This window comes from Erithacus rubecula (assembly GCF_903797595.1).
Source record: "Erithacus rubecula genome assembly, chromosome: 9".
Classification (NCBI taxonomy): domain Eukaryota; kingdom Metazoa; phylum Chordata; class Aves; order Passeriformes; family Muscicapidae; genus Erithacus; species Erithacus rubecula.
Genome location: NC_136660.1, coordinates 10,352,830 through 10,365,725, shown reverse-complemented (window position 1 = coordinate 10,365,725; position 12,896 = coordinate 10,352,830). Strand labels below are relative to the sequence as shown.

General features: G+C 39.1%; 1 protein-coding gene across 3 annotated transcripts in view; it reads left to right on the top strand.

Moving 5' to 3' along the window:
• Nucleotides 1-2,849: 2,849 nt before the first annotated feature.
• The window catches only part of SH2D4B (SH2 domain containing 4B), a gene marked incomplete at its 5' end in the record, with an annotated part of 62,480 nt that continues 52,433 nt past the window's right edge, over nucleotides 2,850-12,896 (top strand). For all 3 annotated transcript variants that reach the window (XM_079311896.1, XM_079311898.1, XM_079311897.1), the window contains one exon: nucleotides 2,850-3,033. In XM_079311896.1, coding sequence (XP_079168022.1) covers nucleotides 2,850-3,033 — 184 coding nt within the window. The remainder of the gene's footprint in view (nucleotides 3,034-12,896) is intronic.

Here is a 12,896-nt window from a genome sequence, read left to right as displayed (position 1 = left end):
AGGGGTGGGACAGTGTGTCTAGTCCCAGAAGTTGCCATTTAAGATTAAAGGAAACTCCAAGGTTAAATTTTAAAGAGCTCTGGGCTCCTTGCAGAGACTGCTACTAATTAGAGCATCAAGTTGTGTGGCAATTATTGTAAGGTAATGACTGCCAACAAAGTACTCCATTAATAGTCACTTTTATTTTGTATCTAGGCTGTTGAGTTGTAAAGTTTCTGTTGGAGCTGCAAAGCTCATCACTTTACAAAATATGAGCTAATCCTAGAAATAGCAAGAGTTATTATAGTAGGTTTGGTTTTTCTTCAAGGTTGTTTTGGACCTCATAGATTTGCTTAATTTTCTGAGCAGTCAGATCATGATAATTTCTTTGTGATAATTCCATCTATGTATTTGGAATATTTGTGGAAACATGAAATGCAATGAGCATCACTGTCTAATAGGTTAAAAATTTAATGGCAGAACTTCTGATGTTTGTTTCTACTTCTATTGGATGTTGGCTTACAGCAGTTGGGATGTTTCTTTATGTTCCTTACTTCTCCTTTGTATTTCCAGTTTTTTATTTTGGGATTGCTGTAACCCAAAGAGAATCTACGACAAAGAAATTGATCAGATTTGCTGCTGTGATTAAAAGATAGCACTTCCACATGTGACTTTTATTTTGTTAAAGAAAAGAAAAAATAATTCCCACACAGATTAATTCCACTCCATCATTTGGTTACTATCCTCAAGTATTTTTGGTGAACAGTCTTCAGGCAATGGGTTGTTTGTGAAGTGTCATTTCATCTCTTTGCTCCTGCTGTTTTTCTTGTGTGGCTGCTCAATGAACATTGCAAGTAGCTGCCTGAATATTTGTTTGAATTCTGTCTTGTATCTCCATCCTGAGCTGCTTCTGCAGCTGAATGCTGTTCAGAAATGGTGCTACTTACCATGCTCAAACACACATAATCCATGATGAAGAGTTTGTTCTTTGCACTGTGATAGCTTCTGATCAGGATTTAATTTCTGGTCTGTGAAGTGAAGCAAAATAAAATAAGAATGATGACAAATGAGTAAAACAGTGGAACTGTTTGCCCTGAAGCCTTTGCAGAGGCGAGTCTTTTTCAATTAGTGCCAAAATGTGGAGCCACAGCTCTGATATAATCAAATAGAGGTGGAGAAACAAAAGCCAACCCCCTCAGGGTCTCCCCTTTCTATACCTGTCTAAGTAAAATAGAGAAGCAAAATAAAATCTTTCTTACTCTAATTTTTTTTTTCCTTTCTAAGCTGTATTTCTTAAAAAATAGTAGTAATAATAATAAAGGCATTTGTTTTAGGAGTCAAAATCTGTACATAAGACTGATCCTGAGTTGCAGAGCAGCATGTGGACTACACTCATTACAGCCCATACATGATGGGTTCTGAAATCCTGTTTCAGCTGAAGGCATCATTCCAGCATCTTTGGCATTTTTGTGTTCCCAGGTGATAGAATGTCTTCACCAGAACTTTGGTTTGTGTCAGTTGGATTTTCCACCTAAATTGGGGCAAAAGAAGGACATATGAACAGGTACATTAGCAGGATGGTTTTGAATATGAGGTCATGGAGGATATAAGACATTGATAGCTCCTTATTAATAAAGAAGGTTCCTCATGAGGAAGCCTGCTCTGTCTCTTCCTCCTTGTGTAAAAGTCAAGCAGTGGGATGTGGTTCAGCCTGCAGATGTGATCTGTGTTTTGTTAAGCCTCTGAGTGGCTACACTTGGGTTTTTCTCACAAAATGGGCCCCTCTCCAGAGGAGCTGGCCCTGCTCAGTGAAAACAGGCTCCCAAATCCAGAGGGGTTGCTTTTTAGTGTGTTGGGCTTTGGTTTGGGGTTTTTACATAATTTAATTTACATAATTACATAATGTTGGCCCTAGTGTTGAAATACTATTTTTGCTGATTTTGATAAAACTGTTAGATTGTAAAGAGCCATAATCTCCTGAAGAGCAGCATTCTAACTTTCTCCAGTCATCAAGTGGAAAATGAATTAACGTCAGGGCTTGCATAGCCTGCGTGAATTGCTGAGAACTTAGCCTTGTTTAATTCATATTAATTTATTTATAAAGTGATAACAAGATTCTTGTGGCTATTGTAACATCTGCTTTTAATTTTAGAAGCATTTTAGTCAATTTACTGCATGACAGTATTTGTCAACACTGGGTAACTGTGACCTCTAACATGCCTTACTCTGCTGAGACTGGTGAGCAGGCTAGACTGAGAAATAATATGCAAACTCCTCTCTTATCAGGAGAGATCAGTTCCCAAAGTGACATGGATATTGTTGGTGTAGGTGATACCTTTAACCATGACATCACTTTAAACCCCTGGGCAACGCTCACGCCCTTGGGAGTGTTTTGCTGCTGAAGAGAACTGCTTGACCTGGAACTCAGACTCTCTATGTTGAATTTCCTTCTGCTCAAGGGAGCAAAGTTGCTGGGATCAATCAAGAATCCCTTATTTTTACTGGATTGCATTCAGGAGCACTTCTGCCAGCCTTTCCCATTTTATGGTTTTTTTTTTCCCTAGCTTTTTCTCTTCATTTTACTTACATTCACTGGACACCCTTCTCCACCTTTGGAGGATGAGATAAGCAAAGAACTCTGTCCCTGTCAAGACAAGGAGCAGAATATGCCTGCACAACAAGGGCCAGAGCAGGAATCAAACCTCTCCTGGGCAGGCAGGTGTGGGAGAGCTCCTTTGGTGCAATTTGCTTTCAGGAGTGCCATCAGTGGGCTTTTGTCTCTGTAGTGGTTACAACCTGAAGCAGGTTTCTTTCTCCCTTTTGTTTTTTCTTGTCTATTTAATTTTTATTTTTATTTTTTCGGAGCCATCATGCTGCAGCAAATTTTACGTGACATGTATATTGACCCTGAGCTCCTGGCAGAGCTGAACGAGGAGCAAAAGCAGATTTTGTTCTACAAGATGAGAGAAGAGCAGCTGAGGCGCTGGAGGGAAAGGGAAGAAAAAGCCCGGATGGAGGAGGCTGTGCTGAGAAAGGCAGCGAGGAGCAGCCACAGTAAGAGTGTGACCTCCTGTGCTTCAGAGCTGGGGTGGTGGGCTGGCAGCCACAGTAAGAGTGTGACCTCCCTCTGTGCTTTACAGCTGGGGTGGTGGGCTGGCAGCCAGCTGTGGTGCAGCAGGCATCTGGAAGAGATTGCAAGGAGGAGTGCCAGCTGTGCCCATGGCAAAATGAGTCTGAGACAGCAAAAGCACCACGTTCCTGCTCCTTGCATCTCCAGGCTGGTCCTTTCTTTTGGGAGTGTCTTAGTGATGGAGAAAGGGGAATTGTTTTGAAGTGCCTGTTCCAGTCAGGAGTCACTGCTGGTCTTCTCCTAAGGCTTTTTGTCCTTTCACCTGCCATCCTCACCCCCCACTCCAGATCAGGCTGTGCTGTTGTAGTTTCTTGACTTGACATTAAATATTTCCATCTGGCTGGAGTAGGAAATAATGTTATGAATTTGAGCTTGTTTTGAAGGGCTCTTCATGCATAAATGTAATACCAAAACAGCCATACCATATGGGACTGATTTTCCAACTGTATTAGTAGTCTCCAAGAGATTATATTTTGGGAATAGGATAATAGTGTGGCAAGTCAATGACCAAAACCAAAGAGAAGAAACCAGAAATGTGTTTGCATGCAATATGTAGTTAAAATATGGAGCTCCTCCCAGAGGCTGCTATGGATGCTGGGTGTGTGTGTTGACATGAAAAGCAAATAGGAGAATGATGGAAGAAACATCAGAAAACTTCTCCAAATGTGTTTTCCAACTGACTGGCCTTGGGTCCAAGTGGTTTCAAGTAAACAGAAATACTTAATTCCTTGCTCCTTTCTCTACGTGGCTTTCCCCCATTCATAGGATGAAGCTGTTAGGCTGATGTAAGACAGAAAACATTTTCATCTTGGAAATGTAACTGCAGTGATTCCTCACTCAACAAGGAGATGTCACAGAGATACGTTAAACACTCATTTCCTTGCCAAAGGTCTTATCCTATCTTCAAATCTATTAAAGCTTGAGTATTCAAAATTCCTGATAACTTTTGGTAGCTGATTTTGAGAAAGCTCTTTAATGGTTATGGGACTGCAATCAGCATTTCAAGTGCTGCTTATTTGAGCACACCCATGGTAGAAACACCCCAATGCAGAGACATTGTTGGATTCAGTTGTCAGACTTGAAATATCTGGAGCTTCTGAGCCTTACAAAGTGCCCCTTAGATAGTTATCAACTCAAGATTGTTATTAGAAATGTGCTTCAAAGCAAAACTTTGAATTTTCCAAGACTCACTTGAAGCACAGACCTGCATGAAATGACAGGGTTAACTTACAATGGAAGCCTTAAAATGAGGGGGGAATTTCCAGCATACCCTATCAGCCATAGGAGTTTAAAATGCCCCCTCACAGATGGCAAGGTGGATGTTGGAAAACCTCATTCTGTTCAATTTTTATTTTTTTCATGCTGGTGCTCTCACTGTGAGTGGCCCTCTGAGAGGGATGGCACAAGAAGAGCTCCTCTCATACAGTACTAAAGCCTTGTTCTTCTTGATTGATTTGTAGCTGAGAAAAAATTAAAAATGCAGTTCAGCTGCACATACCAAAGCAACATCATATCATTGAGATAATCTGTATCATGCTCATTCTTTGAGGGAGACAGATACAGACAACTCTAACTACAAAAATATTTATCTGATGAATTGTCACACTGTTGACACCTACATTTCCATGTATAAATTATACCTTAAACCTGTTCAGCTTCCTGCTACAGGAGACCATTTTATGGCTAATTAATTTTCTGATTTATAAGGAATTGGAGAAAGGACAGCAGCACAGTACCCTATAGATTATATTTGCTCTGACAAAGGTAGTTACAGATACACATTGAGTTAAATTTCACAAAAACCCATTTCCATTTTACCTTCTTAAATTGCCAATTAAAGGTATTGCTTAGGTTTGACTTTTGCCCACTGTTAGGGAATCTCTACTTTCTTCAGAACTGTAGTGAAGAACTATTGGAATCAGATTTGCAAGTCAGGTGGCTGGTTCTGCTGGAAATATTTTTTTACTTTCATGAACATCATGATGTGCACCAGTTTTGGAAAATATAACTTCTTTCAGGTGAGCTGGTCATTAACTGTACAGGTCCTTGTAATTGATTTCCATTGCACAGTTCCACAATGTGATGTTAAATGGTCTCTCAGTGAAGATGGTTTCATGTTTAAAACAGAAAAGATAAAAAAAGCCAGCTGCAAATTGTGGATATAAAATAGTAATTACTGTGCAATAGTCTTGCCTATAGACTCAAGGGGTCAGACTAGATGCCAATAATATTTTTTTATCTTAAAATATTTTTTTCCTAGAAGACAATTGACATCATCATTTTTTGGACCTCAAAGCTGTTTAATTTTCAGTTGCCCTTAATATATAAGTGAATTTCCAGACCTTCTGCCCCTGCAACACAGTGTAGAACATAGAGTGGTTTTATTCCTGTTTTAAATTAGTGGGTACTAAGAATTGCAATGCTACCACAATTACTTGTTCTTGAAACTGAAGGATTTGAGTTTTTTCATCTGTGGGTTTTGTTTTTGACTCTGCAACATGACATGTTTTATGTTTGTGCTGCTTTCTTTAGGCCAGGAGTTACTCTGAGGTTATAGACATCTTAGATATCTCTATAGATAGATATATAGACATAGATATAGATATAGATACAGATATATATCTTCTTAGCCTGAAAGAGTAGAGTAGATGTGAGACTTCAGTATCTCTAATGTTGTGCTGAGTTTCTGAAAGTTTATAGTTGACAGGAAAACATAGATGTTGTTTGTGCATACAACATGGCATTTGTATAAAATAATTTTATACTAATTTAACTGGAATTATCTTTATAGCATTGCTTTTCAAATCCTTCTGTTTTCCTCAATGTTTGAATAGCCATATATGAAAACTTTTCTCCACACCTCTTTGGGGTAGGATATGGTGAGATTGAACAAAAACTGATAATGATGATGGATACTTGTCTAAATAAAAGTGCTCTGGGAAGTGCCTTCTGCTTGATCTGGAGTTTTACACCCCAGCTGCTGCAATTCCCCATGGATTCAAGAGCTTAGCTACAGTGGGATGTGTGCACCCAGCAGAACAACAAAAGGCTTGGATGTTTCAAAGCAAAGCAGTGATGGTGAGATCAATTTGGTTTTCCTATGGTGACTTGAGGATGAAGTATTCTTGTGTTTTAAATGTGCTGTTCTATGGAAATTACAAATGTAGACCTGGGGACAAAAAGATTGGCACATGCAGGTCAGAAAGGCCTTGTGCTAGAATTAAAATCATCAACAGACTTAGGGAATGTGTTTTAGTTGTTTGGAAACTAACTGGCAGAGGCCCCAAATCTGCACTGAGTTTTAAAGCAGCCCCACAGAGTGCAGGCTTTTCATAAGTGTTCTATTCAGTACTATGAAATTTGCTGTTTAGAAAACAAACAAGTCTAACCATGAAATAAGATGTAAGTTGTGGAGAGTGTTTAGCAAGCCAAATAGTGGGCCCATCTGTGTAGTCTTATTCTTAATTTCTAAAGAAAATAATATTAGTCACCTGCAGTAAATGCTAAATGGTGCCTGCTTCTGTATTTGGATTGTTTGGCTCCATGTGTCTTCAGAAAAGGTTGAAATGAAATTAGTATCAGAATGAGTCGATGTTGAAGAAACTATTTCACTTTGGGGGTGAATGAAATGTGTTCAGATTATTCAACAGTTTTAATTTTTCTGCTATTTAAAACACCCAGATTGAAGTCTAAAGGGAAGGAATGTATAAAATTCACTTCAGAATGAAGTATTTCCTTTAGAAGAGATTGAATAAATTGTTCCCAATTTTTTGCTATTTGTACCTTGCCTAAAATTATCAGTAGAATTTGGGCATTGTGTGGGTTCTCCCAAAATGACAGCATTTAGTGAGCTTATTCAACATAAAGGAAATCTTTTGTAGCTTTAATTAATTTAAATAATGAGTGCTGGCTGGTGCTGGAATAGCATCATAGGTGAGCTGAGTTCTTTGAGGTCCATCTTCAGTTCCCTTACAAATTGCTCCTGGGCAGATGTTTCAGGAATGTTTCATTATCTTCATTGTAATAAAGCAGTTTTCTTGTTCCTTCTGTGCTAAAATCACTGAGAGAAGTATCCTCAAAATTTCAAGATGGCTTTGGGATTTTCTGAGAGCTGACTGACAGGCAGCATTGCAATTTGCAAAGGAACATATTTATGTGATTGGGCAGGAGCCCTTTAGCCACTACAGCTGAGCTGGGAGGAAGCAGAGGACCCTGCCAATTTGGGTTTTGACACTGATGCAGTACCCAGAACTGTCAGCATTCCCAAAATGAGATCTCAGAAACGATTGAGCATTATGTAGCTGAAGGACAGTCATGTGGGAGGGGAGACAATGCTGGTCTGCTGCTGCTGTTTCTGACATTTAGTCGTTGTGAACTGCATAGATGGGAGCAATTTGTAAATGCTCTTATTTACCTGTTCTTAACAGGAACAGGGGGAAAATAGGGTAGGCTTATCACAGCATGGCCAGAAAATGATTTATCTGTCTAAGTGACATTTGTGTTACAAAATCATTAGAGAATAGATGATGCTGTTTGGAAGCAAGTATTTCAAATATCCCAAGTGGATGGCTGAAGGATGCATCAGTGTCAGAGGAAGGCCAGTGAGTGGGCTTGTGTTTCAGTGGGTGGACCTGCAGTGACATTTTTTCAGACTTTGAACTTGGAAATCTATTCCTTATTTATGCTCAGACCTCTACAGACCCTGCTAATACTCAGCTAAGATTTTATCTCCTGTGGAGAAAATCTTCTGTCAGTGTTCAGTGACTCTTTCTCTGTATCACTGGATATGAATCTAAACAGAGACATCAGACCTCAGTATTTCTGAAATTTCTGGTATTATGTGGTCTTGAATTCTGTGGAGTCCTGTCCTTTGTTTCCAATTCAGATACAGATGGAAAAGCAACAAGAGAACATGAGCAAGAACATTAAAACAGTTTTTGTTGGGGGACTGAGATGTCTTATTGGAAGCCATTGGATAAGTTTTAATGCAGCACTCACAATGTAGAGCAGCTGGAGACATGCTGCTGCTTTGTCAGTGCTCTGTACTGGGCCAGATCTGAGCTGCTCAGGTGTGGTGTGGCTGAGTGCTGAGGGAGGGTTAGACAGCAGCTTCCAAACTCAGTCTCTGAGCCTGGGGCCATCAAGGGACCTCCAGCTGCTGGGTGACCTGGGTGAGCACCACGTGGAACAAACCCAGAGGGACTTCTCCCACCTCCTATGATCAGCCACAAGTCTGTGCTTTTTGGTTTGGTATCTTGTGCTGCAGCTGATTTCTCTGTTTGCAGAACAGTGACAGCAGAACACTGCTGCCCACCTGGGACCTTCTTCTGCCCACTGCACTCCTCAGTGCTCCTGCTCCCTGAGACCTCTGGCATCAGCCAGCTCTGGGACAGCCTGCTAATTTGGGAATTGCCCAAGATAATTCAATATCTTCTTGCTGATTTTGCCATTTTTTAACATAAATGGCTAAAACATTAAAGTACACAGGAAGCAGGCTTTGGGAGCAGGATTTGGGAGCTACAGGAAAACTCAATGTGTTTCAGTCAGCAGTGGATTTAGCCTGACACTGATGGTAGTTCAACAACCTTTGAGTCTACTTGTGTTCTGTGGTGCTAAAAAGCTTCACTGTGGGCTAAAGTTCTCCCTGCTTCCCTGGTCCTGAGTGCCTGGCCAAGGGAGTCAGTGCAGACCTGCCATGCTGCATTAGTCAGGAGAGCCTGGTGCAGAAAATGATCCCCAGCTCCCTGTTCATTCTGTGACACAGAGCCCTTATCCTCCTGCTCTGAGTTTCCAGCAGACCCTGGAGCAGCCATGCAGGCTTGGTTTCATTTTATTCTCAAAGGGAAAACCTGGGAGCTTTGTGATAGTCTGTGTGAGAAACCAAACCCTGTTTACAATATACAGTTTGGATGAAGAATCAGAAAATATGGTGCTATGTTCTTGATTTTTTTTTTTTTAATGAAGGAAAAAAATCTCAAATGAGTGATACTGATGGGAATGATTTTAAACCCTTCAATTTTCCTCTGATGTTTACCTATATTTTTATGCTTTTTACAGTGAAAGGACAGACATTTTTACATTAAAATGGACAGAGAAGAGGCTGTCTCTAGATTGTACAAGGAGTTGGAACAAAGCCTTTAAGAAAGAGTTTTAAATGTTATCTCCTGGTCGAAATTGGCCAATTACAAACTTGGTACATGTAAGGGTGTGCCTTGGCCAGGGAGCTACACAATAATTTGGAACATGGATAGATGCCACTTAAATGGTATTTAATTCTGTGTTTCTTTTTTCTTCCTCTTTGTGGTTTCTAGCATGCAAACTTCTGTGTATATGTTGCTTATATACACCATGTCCTAATGCAAACCCGTTTACCTTTGAGTGTTGTGTGCAGTTATCTCTGCTACATTTGTTAATTACCAGAGTCTTATCTGAGTAAGTGTTTCCTCCCTTAATATTTGCATTCTTCAGTCACTCTTCCTTTATTTGATCCTGCAGGGGTTTATTGCAGCATAATTATTTCCATGGTAACAGGCTGTAATTCCATAAACAGAAGATTGAGTTTTTTTATATGATCAGGAAGCAGCTGGAGAGCCATAAAAGGCTGATTTTTCAGCAATGCTGAAATCCTGCAACCCTTATTGATATATTAATGTAATCAGCTGAACTTCTTTCTCCCTTTGCAAATCTTCCCCTAAATAGAAAGGCACATAACACAGTGTTGAAATTCAAAGGTGCGTAAATTGAAATGTTAGAGGGCAGAATTTTCCCCCATTCTTCTTAAGAATTGAAATGAAAGGGTTTTTTGAATGTATTTGGGGAAGAGAGGGATTGTATTCTCCCATGACTATTAGCAGGGGCAGAGCCCAAATTAATTGTAGATCTTCAGTTTATTGTGGGATGTTATTTTCATTACTTTCCTCATTACCATCTAGTTATTCTCTGTATATTTTAATGGATTTACAGCAGTTAATGTTTTGAGAAGTACATTCTGTCATTTGAATAGTCTCCCAAAAACATTCACAGTAATTTCCTAGGTTTTCTCCTTAGAAAGAAGTGAAATTCTGTTTGTGTGTTTGTAACAAAAACAAAAAAAAAAGATAATTCAATACTTATGTTGGATAAGCTCAAGGAATTGAGAACAGCCTAAAGCTCTCATCCTCATTTTCATCCTAATCAATGCACTTCTAAGACGTCCTCTAGCTAATGAAACTCTGAATGGAACATCATCTACCCTGCAGACTAACAAAATTCAAGCCTCTGCTTTAAAGAAACCACAAAAATAATTTGCTTGGAAAACCAAGAAATCTCAAGTAAAGGACACTGTGCTTAGACCAGAGTATAGCAGATATTTGAATTGCAGAAGAACAAAACACAGCAAACTCCATGAGCTATGGTTTAGCTCTCCATGGCAAAAGAAGATCAGTTTTTAATGCACATGCAGCCTATTTCAAATGCATAATAAATTTCAGGAGTTTTTTTTCTAGCCCAGAGAGAGAAAAGAATAGAGTTGTTTTCTGCAGAAATCAAAAGACACTTGTGAGACTGCAAAGCTTCCCAGTGGGTGAGGAAGGATGGTCAATGGCTATTGCAGAGATCTGTAGCTTCCAAGCAGGAGAATTATGGTGGGGAGCCCAGAGAAACAAGGCTGCTCATGGAAATAGCAGAGCCTTTAGTACAACCTTCAGCAGGATTTGAATGCTGTCCCGTGGTTCTGAGATTATAAATCAGTGACCACATTATTTTTGATTCTGTGTTTTTATATGTACAAACTTGACTTGCTACTGGTCCTGGCTTTAGGTGTCCAAGAAAGTTTTTGCTGTGATCCCTTTGTGCTGCAAATTTGAGAGACTGATTTTGCATTTTCTGACCTGTTATTTGCCTGGAGCAAGGAGCCAGTTCACTGCTCTCAAAGCAGAGTGGGTGGAGGTTTAGAGAAGTTCCATGTGAGACGCTAATTCATGAATGAGCTTCAGGAAAAAGAACTACAAAAGTTCGTGTTGTCTTCTTCTGGTGCTACAAAGTTGTTTTAGGCGAAAAATGGTGGAATATTAAAGCTGATAAATCACTGATCTGAAGAGCAGGGATGGGGAAGACCTGGTAAATTATTCAGTAACTTTTCCTGATAAAGCAGAGCTTGTTTCTAAAATACTTCCATTTCTGTTCTCCAATCCAGACTAACTTTGACATCCACTGCTTCCTAAGGGTTATTATTTGCAGTCTGTCACAGTCTCTACAAGAAGAAAAAAGTCCTTTGTGGTTAAGGCACAAGACTGGGGCTCAAGAAGTTTAATTTTTGTTTCCTGACTCTGCATTAGGCTTTGTGACTGGGCTCAGCAGCCTGAAACATGAAGTTCTCTTGCCTCCTCATCTACATTTCAAATCTGTTTAGTCTGAACCTGTCTCTTCCTTTTGTATTTAGTTGAATTTTTCTTTTTTTGTTTTTTTTTTGTTTCTATTTAATTTGGAGATAAAATGTATTAACAAAACATCTTATTTTTCAGAAAAAAATTAATACTTGAGAGGCATTTTAAAGCAGGAATTATTTTTTTATAATCAGCCCTCAACAGTGGTAATTCTCTGCTTGCCAACACTAGTTTCCTACAAATATTAGGGAAAATAATTTTCTATACTTTCTTGATTTTGCCATAGGTTCTGTAGTTTAAAATATCATTAGCCTAGAAGAGCTGCCCCTCTCACTGTGAAAGTGATTCTGCAAGCTGCAGAGGCTTTTTGTATGGCAGAAATTCTGTTTTCACATTGCCAGATTTTCTCCCTGAGGTGCTATTATTTTTTTTCTGCACACTCATTTTTGATGTTATTTTGTGCTAAGAAACTACTGAGTTTTATGATCAGATTGTACAGTAAAGCCCAGCTGCAACTTTATGGGGCAGAGGTTTAAGGGAAGGTTTGCATGGGAGTAATTTCTTTAAGTAAATTCAGTGGTTGGATGTGAAAAGACCTTATTTTCTTCTAGAGAAAAATCTAAATTAAGTCATATGTGCTCAAGCTGAATTATTTTAAAATTATATATGGGGATTTATCTGTTTAATGCTGGAGGTTAAAACTGCCAGATAATTTAAACACAAATCTTTCAGCTTGAACTATATTTGGACATGTACTTTATGCATATACAGTAGAGTTCTGTGCTGTCTGTAGTGCTGAACCAACAATATGTTATACTGATGGTTTCAAAGGTGTTTATGCATCTATTGGCTAGAATTTATAAAAAAGATCCATTGTTTTAAAAGAAGAAAGAGAACAGCTTTTTGTTTTACCTGGCTGGGTTACAATGGGTAAGTTGTGCCTCTGAGAAACACATTTATAAACCTTTGGCACAGAAAACCTTGAGAGAAGTAAAGATAAAATTTGTCTGCTTACCTGGAAAGTTTTTTTTATTTTTTATTTTTCTGGTTCCCTCTGATAAGCTCATAAATGAACAGAAATAGTGAAATAGTCTCAGAACTGGAGTAGTATTTTGTATCCACCAGTTATGGTACTGTTCAGTCAATAGAAGGTGTGTTGTTTGCAATGTTTTCTTTGAAGTACTGAATAAAGGAGAGCAACTAGGATATTCAAATTCCTCAGAAGAAAGAAGACATGCTGTGCTTTTAAAACAAGATCTACCTTTGGTTATATGGAATCAGTACTCCTGGGAAATCATTCCATACTTCTCAAGACACTTTACCATGAAATGCAGTGGGTGAAAACCTTGCAGGCAAGTAGTGATGTGGCCAGTCAGGTCTCAGCAGATGGTATTCTAAAGCTGAGTCCAAAAAATACAATAGAA